The 20,801-nt window shown below is 40.4% G+C and overlaps 4 protein-coding genes across 4 annotated transcripts in view; 3 read left to right on the plus strand and 1 right to left on the minus strand.

The window, feature by feature from the left end:
- Nucleotides 1-20,801, minus strand: part of LOC115589579 (GTPase IMAP family member 4-like) — an 80,038-nt gene that overhangs the window by 43,817 nt on the left and 15,420 nt on the right. The window lies entirely within an intron of this gene.
- LOC115589540 (sterile alpha motif domain-containing protein 9-like) lies at nt 741-4,530 on the plus strand. Its single transcript, XM_030430484.1, has 2 exons — nt 741-780; nt 1,767-4,530. The coding sequence occupies exon 2, from the start codon at nt 1,856-1,858 to the stop codon at nt 3,977-3,979; it is 2,124 nt and encodes a 707-aa protein (XP_030286344.1). The 5' UTR covers nt 741-780; nt 1,767-1,855; the 3' UTR covers nt 3,980-4,530.
- On the plus strand, nt 5,841-14,967 carry LOC115589555 (E3 ubiquitin/ISG15 ligase TRIM25). The gene is made up of 8 exons (XM_030430510.1): nt 5,841-6,216; nt 8,240-9,044; nt 9,269-9,377; nt 10,483-10,578; nt 10,727-10,960; nt 11,380-11,402; nt 11,715-11,863; nt 13,386-14,967. The coding sequence occupies exons 2-8, from the start codon at nt 8,398-8,400 to the stop codon at nt 13,679-13,681; spliced, it is 1,554 nt and encodes a 517-aa protein (XP_030286370.1). The 5' UTR covers nt 5,841-6,216; nt 8,240-8,397; the 3' UTR covers nt 13,682-14,967.
- On the plus strand, nt 15,401-20,018 carry mrpl48 (mitochondrial ribosomal protein L48). The gene is made up of 8 exons (XM_030430574.1): nt 15,401-15,565; nt 17,185-17,237; nt 18,700-18,731; nt 18,841-18,920; nt 19,024-19,193; nt 19,404-19,506; nt 19,593-19,682; nt 19,780-20,018. The coding sequence occupies exons 1-8, from the start codon at nt 15,545-15,547 to the stop codon at nt 19,855-19,857; spliced, it is 627 nt and encodes a 208-aa protein (XP_030286434.1). The 5' UTR covers nt 15,401-15,544; the 3' UTR covers nt 19,858-20,018.

The following is a 20,801-nucleotide window of genomic DNA, read 5'->3' on the forward strand; positions in this document are numbered from 1 at the left end:
TAATCAGAAATTAATTAATAAACACTTATTGTAAAAATTTTGATTTGATATGTTTGACATGAACAAATTCAACATATAAGTGACTTGCAGACATGTACAATACCAACATTATATTCTGTTGATTGGGCTGTGCAGGCTGACAAAGTACAAAGACGTTTACAGGAAAGACGTTTACAGGAAAGCAGAAGAAATGACTGAGCTCAAGGAATTCATTTTTCATTTCTGCGTAAACATAACTCAAAGTTGATTGACATCTTGTCTGTCATTTGTGAGCCATGGAAACTATTGTTACCCACATAAACGACAGCAAATTTGTTGGCACTAACGCTGAATCACCATGACATAATGACACTCAACACAATGAGTTACACCCCAAATCAAAGGTACAGGTATGTGCAGAATGCAGAAGGCGTGGCATAAAACAGCTTATAAAAAACATCCTCAGGCTCTTTGGTCAACCACACACCTGCAGGCACTCTAACAGGTAAGAAGATTTAATTACTCCATTGTGATCAAGCTGCTCCTGAAACTTTTAAAAGTAGCATTTTTAAGGCTTTCCACTTTAAACGTAACTGAATTATGACTTTAAACAATTACAAGTGTTTAAAAAACACTGAACTTTTTATTTTAGTGTGAAATGTTTTAATTGCTGATCTCATTTTTATTTCTATAGATTGTAAAACCTTTTGATTAAAGTATTTTGTGTGATGTTTTTTCATTAGGAATCTACAGCTGAACATGTTTGATCAGAAATAGGCAACGCCATAAGTGCTAGTGCAGGTGAGTGAACTTCAACGTTACATTTAGAAACTTTGAGAGACCACAAAGGGTACCACTTTGTGATGAGTCATTAGTTAGAAAACAGTCAACAATAACTCAGTTTCCCTGGCAACGTCCGAGGGTTTGATTAATAGCTGGAACAATTATTATAAATCCCATAATCATGCAAAAGAGTTGTTATTCACATCTCCAGTAAATAGGACAGGCCAGAGAAGACTTAGCAAAGAGAGATAAACTTGTCCACTTTGCTAATAGCGTGCTGTAGAAATGAGTCCTAAAACCCAGACCCTTATCAGTTAAGTGAGTTTAACTGAAAAAACAATTTAAAAAACTCATAAACTTTGAGATGAGAGAACTGGAAGTGCAAAAATGCTAACGGATTTGGGGGTTTAAGGGCTCATTACTACACCAATCTATGATGCTTTGAGCTAAATGCTCTTGTCATGCTAGCATGCTCATAGTGCCGATGCTAGCATCCTGATGTTTGGCAGGTATAATGTTCACCACGTTCTTCATCTTAGTTTAGTATGTTAGCATGTTCCAATAAGCACTAAACACAAAGCACAGCTGAGGATGGGGGGAATTCTTTCAGTCATGAACCAAAATACTGGGAACATTGACATTTTAAACTGATGATGGTGCTCAGTGAATAATCAGGGTATCACTAAAAGTCATTAGTGTTCATCCTCTGGGCACCATGAGTGTCTGTTCCAAAATCTGTGGTAATCCATGCAGCAACGTCAACCTTATGGTGGCACTACAGACAACATCTGTAAAAAAAAAAAAAAAACTCCATCCAATAGTTGTTGAGATATGTTGGAATAACCAACCCACCATCATTACCATCCATACAGCCAAGAGTGCCTTATTAGAAAGTGGTATCCAATTATTTTTACATAATATAGAATAATAATAGCAATATAATAAAGTGTTGTATGTTTAAAACAAAATTATTCACATGGGCTCTTTTGTTATCCCCACATAAGGCATTTGAATACTGCTGGACTACCTTTTTGAAGCAAAACCGAAGAGAAAAAACTCTTTCATTTCCATCTTTAAGTCCAAGCTTACCATCATGGACCCTGTTGTCCCTGACCGGAGAGAAGGACCCATTGTGCTTGTTGGTGAGGAGTTAAGAGTGGGAGAATTTATTCAAATGTACCACCACCTTGTTGGAAGAGTTTCACAGTATGTGCAACGAAACCCAATGTCCCCAAACACGCAACTGTTTGCTTTTTTGGCGCTGATGAACACCTACGTTCCTGATTCCTACCTCCTGATGTCTGAGTGTCAAAAGATCCTTGGACCACCTGATCCCATCCATGGAGGACCCCCCTTTGAAGCGAGAATGGAGCCATTTACGGTCTTCATCAACATATCCAGTCTAAGCCCTGAAAATAGGTGTATGATTCACCAAGTGTTTGCACAGGCAGGTGTGGATCTCTTAGCTGACTTGGGGATTTCCAGGAGTGCTACAGTGAAGAAATTCATGTTCTCACTTTGTGGAGATAACCCGCAACCACATATAATCCAGTTCATCAAAGATTTACTGACAAAGAGAGAAAAGGGAGAAAAGGGTAAAGAGAAGTTCTCTCGGTTGATTGAAGATATACAGTTGCAAGAGAATTTCTACAACACTCTCGCTGTCTTGAAGACTGCATCAAATAAATTCAGACAAAACCCCATTTTCCCCCAAACCATTTCACGTCTCTTTTACATCAGAAGAGGCATCACTGGCTCTAGGAAAGCTGAAGAATGGGCAAAGACAGCAATTGAACGAGCTCCAAGAAACTCATATGTGGCTGACACTCTTGGTCAGGTTTTTAAGAACCGTTTGTTGAGGGAAGCATGGCAACTGCAGGATATTTTAGACAGGGCAAAAGATGCCTTTGAAGCATTTAAAGATGTGGAGAAGAAAGCTGATAAAGAAGAAGGCCCAGAGATGAAGGACAGAGCCGGAACAGTGAGCATTTCAGACAGCTTCAACAACAGAGGCCTCTTTGGCTTCATTCAAGTGGCAAAGATAGCCTTTGAGAAACTCATTAGGACCAGCTCTGATCTCTCACGGAGTTTCATCCAACGTTTAAAATTGGAAGTTGAAACCAAGTTTGACTTTTTTGAATGGTACCTAACCTACTCCCAACCCAGCATGACAACCACAGAGCCAAGTTACTTCTGGAAGGACATTGCGCTGTGTTACGAACACTACACAACAAAATCAGCGGCTGAATCCTCCAGCTTCCCAGGCCTTCTAGATTGTCTGAATCATGGCTTATTCACATCAAAGGGAAGACGTGCCCGCTTTGAGGAGGCAGAGAAAACGGCGTCCGATTTAGAGGCCATCCGTGATGATTTGAAAACCACCTATGAGGCAAATGTTGATGATGTCCAAGCATGTGAGAGGTACATCCTCTCCAACATCATCTTGAGCAACAAGAGGTCTAACACTCCTCAGCTTACCCTGGTGAAAGAACTCCAAGCAACAATATGCCGATTCTTGGGCACAGAAGTGGGGCAAAGAAGCCCAGAGTTTTACCTTTTGGCCCTGATGTTGTTTTGGCCTGAGGAACTGTCAGAGGAGGATGATGAGGAGGTGGAACAACCGGCCACAGAGGATGATGGGTCGGAGGACAAAACCTGGGAGGATGAGGACACGGATGGGGAAGAAGAGCCTGCACAGCTGTCTCCTGAGCTCATGTTTGATCCTGACTTGCAACAGCAGGTCACATACGTGGAAAAAGCGTTTGAGAGAAAGTATGCCAAGTATCTTCGAGGCCGGTACCTTTTGCCTCTGTTTTTTCTGGGAAAGGGCTCTGGACTGAGCAAATGGATTCACAAGTCAAGGTTGGATGCAATCGTGGAGAGAAAGGTGGATGCTGAGCCAGCTGATGAACATAATGAAAGCATGAGGGAGAAATGGAGGCGGATCTATAAAATGTGGACTACTGGGGAAGTGTGGCAAGTCTCAGAAATCCAAGATATCCTTCTTCCAGTCCAGGTAGAGCGAGGCCACTCTCCTACAATGCCAGAGGAGCATGAGGAGCAGGAAGTGTTTGTTTGTGCTGGTGGAAAGAAAATAATGGCAACAGTTGCAGGTGAACCAGAAGCTCCAGTGTTGAGCCCGGTGCTTTTCTATCTTGGCTTCACCATTCAGGGTCCTGTCGTCTTCAAAGTGGGACTGAATGAATCTGAACAGTGATTAACCAGAAACCCTTCAGAACTGTGATGAAGATGCAACAACCATTAACTTGAAACCATTAAAGACATGAAACCGTCAAGTCCTCTAACCCTCAAATACAAGATATAAAACTCAGGGAATCACCGAAGTCAGCAAGGTTGAAGTGAGACATTTCTGTCTGGACCAAAGAGGTTGAGTGACCAAAATAACAAAGCTGAATCCAAATGTCCGGACTTCAGTGCTCTTGCAGGCTTGGTGGGTGAGTTCCTGAGAAGTCTGTGAATGCTGTCCAAACCCAAAATTCATCCAGTCCAAATGGACCCCAAATGGACTTTTAAGCAGAATGCAAGAGAGGCCGCTTGTGCTGCAAACGTCACCAGACTGCATAGATTTAATTACCCCCAGAATTATTGCAATTCAGACATGAAATGTCCTCCAAGTTTTGTCCATTTAACTTTTGTGCATTATCACATTTTTAGATGGTGGAGAGTTGGATAAAACTTTTTTTTTTTCCCCCAATAAGCCTTTATTTAACAGTATCCTATAGTGGCTTTAGTTTATTTTTTTGTATATATGGCAATCTGCACATTATAATTTACAACATTTTAACAGTTGATTGTTGAGTCTCATCCCACCTTGTCAAAAAACATGATTTATGATCTAGTTGAGGTATTTGGATATATATATATATTGTTTGTGTATTCTAATCAAAATATTTTTTCAAATAAATATGTTGTGAAAATGTCATTGAGAAAAATGTTTGCAAAAAATGTGTTGATTTGGAAATAAAATTACACTTTGTTATGGGATTATTGACTTTATTTGGGAGTTTTTCTGTTGCCTTCATGTCCTGTTGGAAATTTAACTTTCAAAATTAGGCATATCTTCTGTTTTTCTTGAATTTCAAAGAATGGTGAATTGAAGGATGAGATACATCTGTGTCTATCAAATGTTTATTTGTCGAACATTGCTGTTTTACACAAATGATAAGAAATAGGAAATGCTATTTACTGTTGGTTTAACTTCATTCCATCCAAAACACAGCACATAATCAAAAGAGAGAAAGCTTTTAAAGCCATTTTACTTGCCTTTAAATAATGTGAACTTGACACAACAATTTTAATAATCTCTATTTAATTATTAAAAAGTACATAATCATTTAAATTACTGTCCGTTACCTATCTCTATTCAGTGTATTACCTGCAGTAGATGACCGTCAGCTCTATGACATATTTTACCCACCCAAAAAATACATACGTTTAAGTGTACGCTTTGTTTTTTTAAGTAATTTTTTATTGATAGTGCAGCTGAAGATAGTGACAGGAAACAGGGTGAGAGAGAGGGGGAATCACACACAGCAAAGGGACCCAGGCTGGGAGTTGAATCCGGGTCTATGCAGAGCCTCAGCACATGGGATGCCCGCTCTATCTACTGAGGTAATTGACGCCCCGTACGCTATGTTTTTAACATTTTTGGTGCTTTTCGTTGCCCACAAACAGAATTTTTTCCTTTGGCACTACTGTCCACTTGTGTGTAGAAATACTAATGTTGTACAGTTTAGGGAATGTAGTGCATATATATCAAGTAGGACTTATTTTAGGTGGCTGAAAAACGTCTTGCCGCTGGTACCGCTTCAACAGAACAACGCCCAGCTTCCTGACAGGGCTGCACGATGGTACCTCATATAACCCCACATCAAAAGTAGTATTAAGTATTATTAAGTATTATCATTTTGGTAGGTCTACAAGGAAAATTACAGACTAGAAAAACAAATATATATAATACAAGTACCTCAAAAATGCCTATAGAAATTTGAGTAGATATAATGTATTTATTTCCGATTATCCTAATACTACATGAACGCACCACAGCATCGGGATTTCCGAGCACCCCTGAACGTATCGTTTTCCCTGCATCAACCTGCTCGGTATCAATTAGCCGTCCGTTTGTCTGTCACACAGGTGTGTGTGTGTGCGGGCTGATTCGTCCCTTTGTGTGAAGCACCGAAACCTCCAGATGAGACACTAAAACGCCCGATGACTGGAATATTTCGGCGGACTCATGACAGAGACGGTGGCCGCAGTTTGAGCAGGACAACCAGAGCTAACGGTTAAACATGTTAGCTCCAGCAGCACGACAGGTGCACTGCGGCGTGCGCGAGCGTTGAGACGTTAGCTTCATCGTGTGCGGTTTGCAGGTAGCTTCTAAAAGATCACGGCTTCATCCCCGGACGAGCTTAAAAACACCTACATTATTAGGTAAGGAGCGTCCACAGCCCGTGTGTCTGTCTGTGTGTCTGTCGGGTCCCAGAAACTCGAGCAGAGATTAAGCTAGCTGACGTTAACACGGAGGCAAGTTTGCTAATTGTTGCTTGACCCCCTTTATTAAGCTTCTGTCAGTGTGTTTTATAAGGAAAAACAGGCTGAATGGACGATGACAATGTGAGTGGACGGTGTCAGGGCAGCATTATGAGCTTAATAGTACATAATTACCCAAACCTGACAGGTGGAGGATACGAAACCACCTTTTGTTTCATGTAAACAGCTGCGGCAGGTTGGCAGGTCTCCAGGTTATCTCGAGGTCGTAGCCTTTATAAAACAGAACAGAGTCGATGTTTGAGCTACAGGAAAACAAACTCTTTCTTTTACCCAGGAACCAAGTGATAATGTTGGAAATATATAAGTGTCTTTACAAAATGGTTGAAGTAGTCCATCAGTGTACTTGTTAACTAGCTGCAGCTAACACTTGTTGTCATTTCTGACTTATTTACTGGTGATTTTGCTGTTTTAATCTTAAATTATTCTGTTTATTAAAGGTAGATTATGTAGTTTTGGGGGCATAAATGTTAATCAAAAGAGAATGCTCCTCATTGACTTTTTGTTTTATGCCTAAATAAACAAACCATCTTTCTATTCATGACTGAATAAACAAACTGACCTTAAAGGGCAACGCAGTTTCATACTGTTTTGTTGTTATGTGGCGGACTCTGCCACTTGTTCTAGTTTTAAACTGTGTTCTGAGGACCTCATTTTCTTCTGAGAACTGCTTGTTTATTCATTGATGAAAAAGACATATATTTATGAGTTTATATTATGACCTTATTGATATTGTAAATATTAAAACTTACACAGTCCCCCTTTAAGTCAAAAATGGTGATTAATGTCACTCATAACCTCTTGAAATTCATGTTGCTCCATCCGTCAGTCCACAACTCAACAATATTCAGTTTCCTATCTTATGTGATGGAGAAAAGCAAAAACTGTTTTGATTTCAGAGACTGGGACCAGTTATTGTCTGGGATTTTCTGTTAATTTACCCCTCAAATAATCAACTAATGTTTTAGCTCTACTTATGTGAATAAAGAGGCCTGCAGCTAAAGACTGTTATCATTCAGGGGTGACAACATTGGTCGATTAATCCAGTAGTTAACTGACAGAAAATACATTCCTAACTCAGTCGTTTCGGTTATTTATTTATGAGGTTTCCAGCTTCTCAAATGTGATGATTTGCTGATTTTCTCTGTTTCACAACACATTAAACAACATATTGGAATAGCTTTGTGTTTTGGACTGTTAGAAAATGAAAGCTGAAGAGAGAGCCCGATCAGTTCTCAATTTTTGCGATGCCAAAAGGGAATATGAACACATCGGCAGATAAACACAAATCTTTTGCAAAGACTCTCAGATTTCTCTATCAAACATCTGACAAGTAGAATTTCACTCACTACATTAATTCAATAACTTAAGTTACTTTGCATACACATATTATTCAATGTCAATTAAGTTTTACTCATAAAGTGTAACTTCTCAGATATTTGTGCGAGCGGGACACTGATTAGATAGATTTTTTTCATCAGGAGCCGGACACAAAAACATGGATACCGATAAACGGAAAAATGCTGATTGTTACCTCTTCAGTATCGGCCTGTTCCTGCTACAGTACTTTCAACTTATGATGCTGTTGCAGCCTCATAGGATAAGAATGTTTTACTCATATTTCCATGTTGCAATTTAGATAATATTTCACTTAATTTAGCTGCCTGAGTCATTTGTTTACTCGATAATAAGTCAAATAGTGAAAATGACCCATCATGATGTTCCTGAAAGTTTCTTCTTTACAACCAGAAACAAAGAGGCAACAAATCCTCCCATCTGACCCACTGAGACCAGTAAATGTTTGAAAGTCTACCCAGTATATAATCTGTTGAAACATTTGTCATCTAATAGATGACTTGACCAACGTTTAACCTCCACATTTACTAACAAGCCTTTTTTGTTTCAGCGGTCTGACATCCATAAAGGCTGAAGATCTACACCAGGACACCTTCAGCTTCTCCCCCTCCACCCCTTTTCTTATTTCTCACCTCCACCTCTTTCAGCTTCATCCCCTTATTCCCGCTTGTTTCATCTCCCTCCACATCACACAGCTGACGTACCGACATGGCCTCGGCCCAGTCCGAGCAGTCCAGCGTCCTGCAGGAGGAGCTCACCTGCCCGGTGTGCCTGGACCTGTACCGCGACCCCTACCTGCTCCCCTGCGGCCACAACTTCTGCAAGACCTGCCTGGACCGCCTCAAGCGGCAAGCGGAGCGAGGCCGCCTCCGCTGCCCAGAGTGCCGCGACAGCCACCGGTGTGGCACCAGCTTTCAGAAAAACTTCAAACTCGCCAACATTTCTGATGACTACCGTCAGCGGCGCAGAGCCACCAACGCAGCTGCCACGGCTTTAAAATCCAGAGACCTGCTGTCGTTGTCTCTGACATCGCAGCCAGCCCGGAGCATGTTCGCTGTTCCGTGTGACTACTGCCCCTCGGTCGCCGCCGAGGCTTCAGGCGTCAGTGCAGCCGCGGAGGGGTCCACGTCTGCTTCTGTTTCTCAGGAAGATGGCGACGGGCTGGATGTCGCATCTGCAGCTGCTGCGTCGTCGTCGACGTTCGCGGTCAAGACGTGCCTGAAGTGCGAGGTGTCGATGTGCCAGGAGCACGTGAAGCCACATCTGGAACTGCCGGCTTTCCGCGAGCATCCGCTGACAGAGCCGATGAATGACTTATGGAAGAGGAAGTGCCCGGACCACGATGAGATATACAGGTACTCAAATATTAATGCTGTGAAAAGTTTTGATCTAGAAAGTTTCAGTCATTCACCTTTTTGGGTTCAAGTAACTCTGACACTGCGATGGACAGCTGATGATGATTTTTTTCTCTCTCTCCTACAAAACACATTTAAGATCTGTTCTCTGCGGGGCTGCAGCACTTATTTTCATTATCAATTCATTATGTTATTATTTTCACAAACATTCATTTGTTTTCCAGATATTACTGCATGGATGACAAGGTGTGTGTTTGCAACGCCTGCACCATAGAAGGAGGACACCTGGGACACACCATCAAGACCCTCAAGAACACAATGAAAGATCTCAAGGTATGATAAGTATTGTTGTTGTTATTATTGCTGTTAGTAGTAGAATTACTGTTTGGTAGTTGTTGTAGAAATAAGTTAGGTAATCTCGCATCTTTATCTGTTTTGCTCACAAAGCGTAATTGATGATTTTTCTGTCTTATTGATTATAAACCTTCATCCCAGCATGTCATAAATCAATTATATTAAGAAAATCCCTGTGTTTTAAATTAACCACACTCCTTTCACTTCAGGGGTTTTGTAGCCTGCTCCATGTGGTTCATCCACCTTTTGATTGTTTGGCTCACACAAAGTCTTGTGATGAGTCTGGAATCCTTATGAATGAACATTGTCAGTCGTGTGTGTGTGTGTGTGTGTGTGTGTGTGTGGCTGTGAGTCACATGACTGTGTGGTCTTTCTATAGGAGAGTTGGATCCACTTCCTGTGCTTTCCAGTTCATTTTCTGCCGTCATTCAGTCCAGAAACCTGTTGAATTCAACATGTCACATCAGTGGTGTCAGACCGAAGTGACCAATAAGTATTTGTTTTAATTACACCGAGATTTTAGCTTCTGGGGATGAAAAGGGGAAATAAAGAAAGGTAAACAAGTTAAAGAATAAATTCACCCAAAATTAAAATGTAGTCAGTATTGACTCTCCTTCATGCTTCAGGTGAAGTATTTTAGGCAACAAAATCTATCTATCTGAATCTATCTGAAATCTATTATTCTGGCCGACCTGTGTGGAGCCGTTATATGTTTTTTTAAGTTGTTAAACCGTCTACTTCAGTCGTTAAGAAGAACGCCACAACGCTGTTTTCCTGTGGAGCTCTAAAAAATGTTTTGTGGACTACAAAACTTTACACGACTTTCCATCAGCATGAGGGTGACGGGATAATAAAAAATCTAATTTTTGGGTGAACTTTTCTTGCCCCACCCTCGTCTTTATATGTCGATGTAACAGTCACTATGTAGAGCAGTATTGGTGCCATCTCTAAAATCTCTCTAAATCAGCTCTTCCATTAAAAAAAATACAGTGAAAATCAACACAAGGCAAGATAATTCATGTGTTTTTTTTTTTTTTTATCATGCTTTCAACCCGTTAAACATCTGTGTGACTGTGTTCACCAGGGCACGCTGGATAAGCAGCTGTACAGGGTTGAGAGGAAGTACAGCATGGCAGAGAGGAAACTCCAGGAGCAGAAGGAGAAGGAGAGGCAGAATAAGGTAACTTGGCACACAGCTCTGGTTCAGCAGATTCACAAACATGGACCATTACCATTGACTCAGAGAAGATGCACCCGCTGCACATCTCCCACAACAAGCGCTTCGTCCTGATGACATTCCGTGCTCCGTCTCCTTCTCCCTCATCTAGAAGTTTCTGGACGACTCCGAGCAGGGCATGAACAAGCTGGCCGAGGAGTCGAAAGCCAGGATGCTTCGCTTCGTCGGCAGATATCGGGATATCACGCGCGCTCACTATGACGCCAACGGGCCGGCAATCCAGAAGAACATCACCAGGATCTGCCAGGACCAGGCGCGTCTCCAGGAGGTCCGCTGCGGCATCGAGAGCCTCATGCAGGAGAACGACCCCTTCCGCTTCATCGAGGTGAGACGCAGCGATCGGCGGCGTCAGGATGCCCGAGTGTTTCGGTTCATTAAGCACACATCACACACACTTAGTGAAGTAACTGAGACACAACACAGGTTCACACAAACATTTTGAGCAGATTTCTTTCTTTCTTTTTTAGGAACTATTTAATTTTTCTGTCAATATTATGTAATTATTAAAAGTCTAACAATCATACACAAGTAATGGGCTTTTCTTACACCCCTTAAAGATCACTTTGGTGACCCCTGGTGGGGGCCCGGACCCCTAGGTTGGGAACCGGTGCCTTAGGAAAACTCCAGTGATGTATTATATTTTAGTCATACATGCGTAAATTAAGAAATGTGTTTATTTGTTATTTTCATGTAAATTGTCTTTGTGTGTGATTCGTTCAAACATGTTTTTTGTATCTTCTTCAGGCATACAAGACAACAGGAAAACAGTAAGTACTAATAAGTATTTAATTTAAGAAATCATCTAAAACCCATACATATTCAGTCCACTGTCAGATATTCTCTTTTCCCCGTATTTTTTTATGCATTTTTTGTCCTTGTGTGCTATTTTGCTGTTATTTATTGAATTTTTTTTTCTTCTCTTTTTCTGTTATATTTATATAACATTTCTTTCTGCTGGTGTTGATATGATATCAGTGATGTTTTTTACAACGTGTATGGATGAAAAAGAAAAGACAAATGGCATATTTAAAATTTGGGATCCAATCAGAAAATTCCCGGTGTTTGTGTTTTTCTTCTAGGTGCCGTAGGCAGTTAAGAAAAACCCTCTTCTACCCCGAGTACGTGGACATGGACAGGGAGCAGCTTGGAGCGGCGATGGAAGAAGAAATGAAAAAATTCATTAAAGAAGAAATGCCAAGTCTCATCATGGGGACCGTCTATAACCTGTGTAAGGAGTGTTCATCCTTTAGAGCAACTTCAGATGTCACACTGTCAGCTACGATGGATAGATATAATTATTTTTTTTTCATGGGGCAGACATTTCTTATCTCCAAACTTCTCCAACTCGCCATCAAACAGTCCAGATGGATTAATAATGAGACAGTTATGAGAAGAAATGTATATAAAATGATCAAATATAATTGATGATTTCGGGGTGACCTGTTCCTTTTTAAAGCAACCTTTTTTGCATCAGGGACCGGTTTCATGTAAGACATTATTTGATGGACCGGCAACGAATAGTTGCCACCAGTAGTGTGTTTCTTATGTCCAGTCTGCTCCGTAACTTACTAAGGTAACATACTTTAGGGCCACCATCATTCACAGTCTCCAGCAGTTGTCCACTCGCAGTCCCCTCAGCTGCAGTTCAGCCACTTTATCAGCCAACTTGAAGACGGTTGTCCATCTCCCTACATGTAGCGTCCTTATTCTCGGCAGTCGTAGGCTCTTCTTGTCTCATCGTTGGGCCTTCTCCTTTTTTCATTGAAAAGTAGCTCTCCGAAGACGTTTGTTTTCCACTGATTTTAGCCAGCTTGAGGGCTTATTTTTTGGGGTTTCACGTGACAGAAACAGGTACGTGTCAAGAGGATCAGATGGTTATTATGCCATCAAAGGAGAATTCGTTTTTCAAGATAAACCAACTTTCAAAGTGTGATTGGCAATATAACCGAAATGAAGTAACTTATTTATTCTTTCCTGCGGCCGGTACCAAACTTACTGTACAATTAACTCTACTACTGTGTTTAAGTACGGTGTAGAGGTTTCCATCATGCTACTTTGTCCTTCTACATTTATTTGATGGCTTTAGTTACGAATTGCTTTGCAGATTCATTTTATTTAGTGTTGATGGGCTGCCACAGTAACACATTTTTTAAATGAATTTCTTTTACCGGCAATCAGGCACAATAAAACACTTGATACTGATAATCAGAAAAATGCCAAATCCCTATTTATAACCTTCATGAAGAGAGGACTTTAATACAGGACTGTAGACGGCATGAGTTTTTGCCAGCTGGACCTCAGAAATCGGCAAGTGAGTGTATTTACTTTGCTGGATTCAACTTAACTGTTAAGTGTCATATTTTGAAGCAGCAGTAGTGGATTTGTTGCCACTTGGGGGCAGCAGAGAGACTGTAAACAACACTGATGTTTTGTCACACAGACAAGGAGCAACATTAGCATTAATTCTGGGTCATGTTTTTTGTCCATCTGATCAATAAAGGTTCAGTTTTCACTCTTAGCTCTGTTCAGGTCATGTTCTGGACTAAACTGGGCTAGGATACCAAAAATGATGAGTTAAAAGATGCTAAACTGCTCTACTGTAGATCTAAATCTCTGTAGGTTTGTTATTACAAGCGACTCCTATGTATCTATCTATTGTTAATATGTTGCACAGATCAGTTTCAGAGGTTGTATTGCGTGGTAAAGTAACAGTTTGACTAAACGAGATTTGAATTCTGTCCTCCCGTCAGGTGACCTTTCAGACGTCGAGGAGGAGGAGCAGGAGAACGAGGAGGAGACTGTGGAGGAGGAGGAGGAGGACGATGATGACGACGACGACCTGGACGACAGCAGCGTGGAGGAAATGAGGAGTGAGGGGGAGGAGGAAGACGAGGAGGAGGACGACGAGGAAGGGCCCGACCAGAGCGAGCTGGCCGACGATCTTTACAGCCCAGAAGAGGAGGAGGAGGAAGAGGAGGGCGAAGACGAGGGAGACGGCGAGGACGAGGACGGAGAAGAGGAGGATGTGGAGGACAGAGGGGTTTAACTGAGGACTTGATTTGTTTCTTTTTTAGACCTATTGAAGCACTTTGGATTAGATCTTTATCTGCGGGTGAGTGCAACAGATGCTGTTTTAGTGTTGCACCCATCTTCTCTTTGAATGTCCAATGTACAGTTAAAGGAACATTTCCCCCAAAAATGGAAATTCAGTCATCATTTACTCACCCTCAACTTTCAAACCACAGTAAGATGAGTAGATGGTGACTGAATTTTCATTTTTGGGTGAACTCTCCCCTTCAGGACTCAAGCAGCTACCGCATTTTGCCTCAAACCCTCCGACAGATGACACACTGGGACGTAACGGAGCTTTGATCCAGCTGGATTTAAAGCTAAATGCACTGATGATCCTTCTGCTTAACCTGTGCTGCGTACTGCTAAACTCAAAGAAGGTGCTTTGTATGAGAAGACGTTTGCTGTATACGTACACACGGGAATGTGAATGTGTCGTGACAGAATGTGTCTGGAAGGACTCAAACACTTTGAAATGAAAATGGCAAAACCTCTGCATGTCTGTAATGCCGGATTTTCTACCACTACGCTAAACATTTTAGCAATTTGATCTAATTTGTTTGGAGAACTTTCACCTGTTCACCTGAACTTTTGATACAACAGGTGCTCAGGCTGAGAGAGCTTCTGGGGTAATTTTCCTTACATTTTTGAAAGAATATATAAGAAATGAGTTTGAATTCCTTGAGTTTGCCAGTTTCCCCTCACCGTGAAAAGCCTTTTGATCAGTACCCTTGAAAACAGGCCAAGATTTTGCCAATGTATTTGACCTGGAGGAGAGTGAACACACAAGGCTGAAATGAGTCCTGCGTGTTACGGACCGTGGCGATTGTTACATTCGTGCTGGGGTTAAAACATTGCAAGCCAAAGAGTGAGGATGCGCGCGTGCTTTGATTTGATACTTGATAAAGTTTGTTTGCTTGGCATGACGTTAGGAAAAAAAAAATGCAATGTGTTAATAGCAGTTTACATACTGTCAGCTACAGGATGACTTTGCTTTTCATAATTGTATTTTAAAAAGTAGAAATGCATTGTTTAAAAAATGTGAAATGCACAGTTCATACATTGTTCTCAAAATAACACTTTCAGGTGATAATACAGTTTGCACTTTACTAAACAAAAAAAAAAGGAAAAAAAAGAAGTTATGTTCGGCCTGAGATATGTGAATGTTACAAGGTTATTCTTTTGATACAAGGGATTTTTTGAGGGGTCCACTGAAATGATTATTCCATGATGATAATAATAAAGATAATAATTATAATGATACCTGTGCAGTTGTGTTGTTGTCCTTTGCAAATATGGAAATGTGTGCATGATTAATCTTCAGTCCGACTGGGTCGAGAGCAGGACGACAGGGATTTGAAATTTGACTTGAAATGATGTACTATGCTTATGAAAAGACTTGATAATCGGACTGAATTGTCATTCAATTTCATTAAAATTTTATGAAAAACTGAATAACTCCAATGTGGCAGTGATTCAGGGAGATGTCCAGGTGAAGAACCAGGTGAGGAAATTACCAGTGACATAGAAATCGATAGCAATTATAAAACATTACTAATTATTTAAAACATTTTAAAAAACAGAACAAAACACTGCCGTAACATAATTAGCATTTAATATATTGTAACACAGAGAAAGACATTTTAAAAGCGGATCTTTTTCTTCTGACGTGATCAAACCTCGGACAGAAAAGTGAACGGACCATCTTCCGGCAACACTTCCGGAACCAGCAGCAGCAGTCAATACATGTGTTTTTGATGGTGTTTTGTTGTAGTTGCGTGTAGCTGACTGGCCGAATCACTCAGACATCCAGAGTGTGTTTTCCGTTAGACACGCAGCTATGAATCCTGTCTTCAGGAGGGTAAGTTTTGTTTTTCTGACCGCTGAATGTTTAGTTTCCCCTCAGAGGTCACACAGCAGTGATCAGTCTGCTTCACAGGTGGTGTTTGCGACGCTACCACTACTAGTCGGAGCTATTTGAGCATTTATCGGTTGTTATTATACGCTAATTTATTGTGTGAGTGGTTTCTGAAATGTTCTGGGTATATTTAAATTCCTAATATAAGCTCTTATGCAGTTCACGGTACATTCCGGACTCTTATTTTGAAAACGGAAGTGATGCGTCTGAACGCTGTTGTCGACACTTGAGCGGAATAAAGAGTTGGTAGCACTTGTGCTGAAAACAACACCTTCGTGTTGTTTTATCAAACATCATATAATCTGTAAAATATAACCTTCAGCTAATTTAGTGCGAGCGCGTAGCATGAAGGTCATTTCCGCTTTCAAAATAAGAGTCCTGGAAATACAAGTATACACTGCATAAGAGCTCATAAGGAGGAACTTAAATGTACCCAGAGCAGGTAACAGCTCACCTCACTGCTGGATAAATGGCCAGTGACAAACACTTGCCTAGCTGGCCAATCACTGCCAGCTTCCAATATGTTTTTTGTTTTTTATTTAAAGTTCATACATGAAGAAGAAGCTGCCCAGAATCTTACTCTTTAAAGGGACAGTTCCCCCAAAATGTATCTTAGTTGCTTCTTACCAGGAGTAAGACCTCGTCGTGTAGTTAACTTTAGGTCTGACCATAAGAAAATGTTACGTTTTTTAAATAAAAAATAAGCAGTCTCACGCCATTTTGGATCATTCTTATAGCCTTTATAGCAGATAATAAATGAACAACATGTAAAAAGCTTGAAGGTGCAGTATGTAAGAATTTGAATCTTGTCGAATTGATAACTACTTAGACAAATATGGCTAAAAATGATTTCTTGACACTCTGTTGATAATTTTAGTCATTTTTTTCTGGGGACTAAGTAGAACCATAAAACCTGGGAAAAGTCCGTTTTCATACGTCTATGTATTGATTTTACATTAATTTTGCATAGGTGGTGCACAAGGCAGCTTGGGTGCTGCGCCTCAGCCTTATAATTGCAGGGTCAACTATTTAATTTAGGGCTGCACGATTGGGTTTGAAAACCTTGCCGTTATTTTGACAGATGTTATGAGCTGAAATGGTCATTTTTGCATTAGAATTTTCACTTTCACTGATAAAATTATTAAAATCATGATGATGTGACATTTGTTGGGGTCTGTACCAAACAAACATGTTTTCTGACATCTGGGGAACAAGATCTGTATAATTATAATGCTAGGCCTATATCATGTTATTTTCACACATTTGAGTTTTATCCAAAAAATTTCAGCTTCTGTAATTGGGATATTCTGATTTCAATTAACTGTGTAGGCCCAATCTAATTAAACCAACTAATAATCATGTGGAGTTAGACAACTGGTAGTTGCGCTTCGGTGGGAAGTAGTTCCTGGTAAAACTTCTCACCATGCACTATGTAATTTATAATTTTTTCAGCCTTACAGATTATATTAGCTGTATTCAAAACTAGTAGGCTAGTATGTAATGAGAATAATGAATAACTTGTGCTGTAAATACAGAAGCTGATGTTTTTGTGTTTTGTCCAGTTGCAGGTGTCTGTCACACAACAGGCGTTAAATCAAGCGCTCACATTATGCCGGTAAGACTTTGGATTGCTTTTTAATTCTCATGCCTCGTCTAACAGTTTGATCACCTTCATCATGGCAACCTAAAGTTAAGGAGTCCAGATTCTCCGATGACTGCGGTCATATTTTCTGTCAGTTTAGAAAACAGTGAGGTTGGGAGGACCTTGACATCAGCTCAACAAAGTGAGACATGTAACAAAGTCAAAGGTTTAGTTAGATTATCAACTTTGGTAGTTAAAGGAGAACTTCGGTCGATTTAAACATGCAGCTTCATTACTCAAGCTACCCTTGACTTGCTAGTACCGAAGACACGAACACATTTGGTCCAGCCATTACAGAGCTCCGTGAACGGAGACTTAGCATTGAACGCTAACAGCATGGGGTCAGAACTTTACACTGTGTTTTGAGCATCTTAACATGCTCCACATCTCACACCAAAAGTTATGCAACATCAGCAGACACCTTAGCACACAGCACTGTAGCGTGTATGACTCAAACTGAATGAAAAAGTAGTTAAAACAGTGTGTTTGTGCAAGGAGCTACTTACCTGTTTGTTGACATCCGTGTGTTCCGGTAGCTAGACCAAACTAGCATATCCATCGAGTGTGCACTTAACAGGCTAAACAGGCTATTGTAAGGCTCATGGCTCATGACAGGTTGTAACATGGACATGTACATTATGAACATAAACACGAAAATGCTGGATTACGTTTCCGTCTCCGCCAGTGAGGGAGTAAGCGCACGCTCGACGGATTGACTAGTTTGGTCTAGCTACCGGAAGACACGGATGTCAACAAACAGGTAAGTAGCTGCTTGCACAAACACACTGTTTTAACTACTTTTTTATTCAGTTTGAGTCATACACGCTACAGTGCTGTGTGCTAAGGTGTCTGCTGATGTTGCATAACTTTTGGTGTGAGATGTGGAGCATGTTAAGACGCTTAAAACACAGTGTAAAGTTCTGACCCCATGCTGTTAGCGTTCAATGCTAAGTCTCCGTTCACGGAGCTCTGTAATGGCTGGACCAAATTTGTTTGCGTCTTCTGTACTGGCAAGTCAAGGGTAGCTTGAGCAGCTTGAGCGGTCGATGTTTAAATCGACCGAAGTTCTCCTTTAAAGTCCGTTTTCTGAAAGAAAAAATTGAGAGAAAAAAATGCCATTTTGAGAAAAAGTTGGAATTCTGAGTCTGAATTTTGGGAAAAATTTGGAATATTGAAAAAATATATCTGGAATTCTTAGGAAAAAAATTCAATTTTGAAAAAAATTCAATTTTGAGGAAAGATTCTTTCTTAGGAAAAAGTCTGAATTCTGAAAATGTTATGGGAATTTTGAGGAAAAAGTCAGAATTCCGGGAAACGGTAAGTTCTGGGTCATAAGAATGCTGAATGGCCTTTTTTTTCATAGAAACTGTCTTTGAAGAGAGTTCTGTCTTTATAATTCTGTTTCTGTTTTCTTCTTTTACTGTTGTGTTTAAAGGGCCACACCATCCATACGGCATCCTGTTTGTGGTAAGTATTTAAACACCGCTATGTAGAGCAGTGTATTTGTGAATAAATGCTGTCAGATAACTTTTGTGTGGCAGGTGGATACAGACTTTATGTTTTTCTCTTGTCACAGCTTCTGTAAATGAAAGACAATACAGATCCATGCCGACACACGGGATCGGGAAGTGGAGACATTTTTTACCGAGAGAAGCGGTAAGAATCTAAAACCAGTGGAAAGAGCCCAAAAGTCATGTGATGTGTGTATCGACTTGTTTTGATAATTATTTAATGAAATGTATTTCTTTTGTGATTTCAGCCAAAGAAAAAAAAAGACAAACACCAGATGAAAAAGATCATGGCGCCGACGGACACAGCGTACGGGACTCTGAACGTGAAAGTGTCGGGTCATGACATGACAGTGGTGGAGCACTACTCCCAGTACATCCACAACTTCTGCAACCGGCTCGGCATCAAAGTGTCAGAATGGTGAGGATGTTCAAAACTCCAAAGCTCTTACACTCCAGAGAGTCTGACTGATTTCACAGTCATCTGTCATCACAGTAATCATTCGGTCTGTAAAATATCAATAAAAATGTGAAAAATCACAGTTTCCCAGAGTGACGTCTTCAGTACAGTAGAAGAGATGCTTAGATGAGAAAATATCTGTACTCGAATGCTTTTTGTCGCTTCTTTCAGCTACGCTTTACCAACCAAGAGCATGGAGGTCCTGCTGATGCAAGAGCAAGGCACCAAGATGTACGTCGACGCCACCTTAAAGACTCATGAGCGAGTCGTCCAGGTAAAGAGAAGTCTGTATTTACCTCGATCACCCAGTGCTCTCGTCAGACCTGACTATTGATCCGTCTTATTTATCCATGTTTGTAGCTGAGCGCTCTGAACGCTGCCATGTGTCCCGTTTTCATGGACGTGCTTCTTAAGAATCAGCCAGAGGGAGTTCAGCTGTCTGTGATGGAGGTGAGTCAGCGTAACGACGGCTTCACAACAGCAGTCGGTCGAGTCTTGTGATTATTTTAAAAGTAATAATCCCTCCTGCCCTTGTTTTTTCTCTCAGCACACCGAGGCTGATTTCCAGGCCCGTTTCAAGGCCCGACCAGAGATGGAGGGGCTCATGGCTCAGATGAAATATTAGGACGTCCAGCAAGAAATATCTCTTTGATTGTGTATATTTATTCCCTGGCATTCCTTAACTGAATGCTGGAAAAGGTGATCATTTGCATTGAAATAACTGCACATGTTCATACTTGATGTTCTTTTGTGACCTCAATTAAAACCTCTTTCTTTCTTTCCCAACTGTTCTGTCGTGTTTTATGCTTCAGTTCTGTTATTCTTTAATAACTGTTTAAAATGTTATGCACAAAAATCATGTGTACATACTTGTTTGTGGAAATTAAAAATCTCTTTCTAATTTTTTTTTTTTTTTTACAATGGCAGAAAGAGAATACTGAGTCATTTTGAGAGAGATTTTGACTTTTTTTTCCATCAATATTGACTTAATGCTCAAAATTTGAATTGGAGAAAAAAATTCAAATTCTTAGCAAAAAATTCAAAGTCTTAGATTGAAGTCAGAATTCTAATCAAAAACTTTGAATTCAGAAAATATCGGAAGAAAATGCAAAGACAATGGTGAAATTACATATGAAGGAGTTGATTTAACGTAAGGTCAAAGGTCATTTTGAGAAAAAGTTTTAATTCTGGGGGGAAATTCAAATTCTGAGGAAAAGAAAACTTCTGAGAAAACTTTTGAATTCAGAGAAAGAAAATCAGAACTCACTTAACATTTTATTTTACACTGGCTGTAAACTGAGATAAATGAGGTGAAAAGAGAGATTTCTCGTTATTGCTGCAGTGAAATGTAACCAAATTGATCGATCACAAACCTGTGATGGAGACAGACATCAGGGAGAAGGTCCAAAGACAACGATGAACTAACCTATGAAGGAAGTGATTTGATGTAAGGTCAAAGATCAGGATAATATTAATAGAGTTTATTCATTTTGAGGTGAGATTTCTCCACGTTGCTGCGGTGAAATGGAAGAAGATGGACTTGATTTGACATGAGGTCAAAGATCAGGA

This window comes from Sparus aurata, chromosome 10, assembly GCF_900880675.1.
Source record: "Sparus aurata chromosome 10, fSpaAur1.1, whole genome shotgun sequence".
NCBI lineage: Eukaryota > Metazoa > Chordata > Actinopteri > Spariformes > Sparidae > Sparus > Sparus aurata.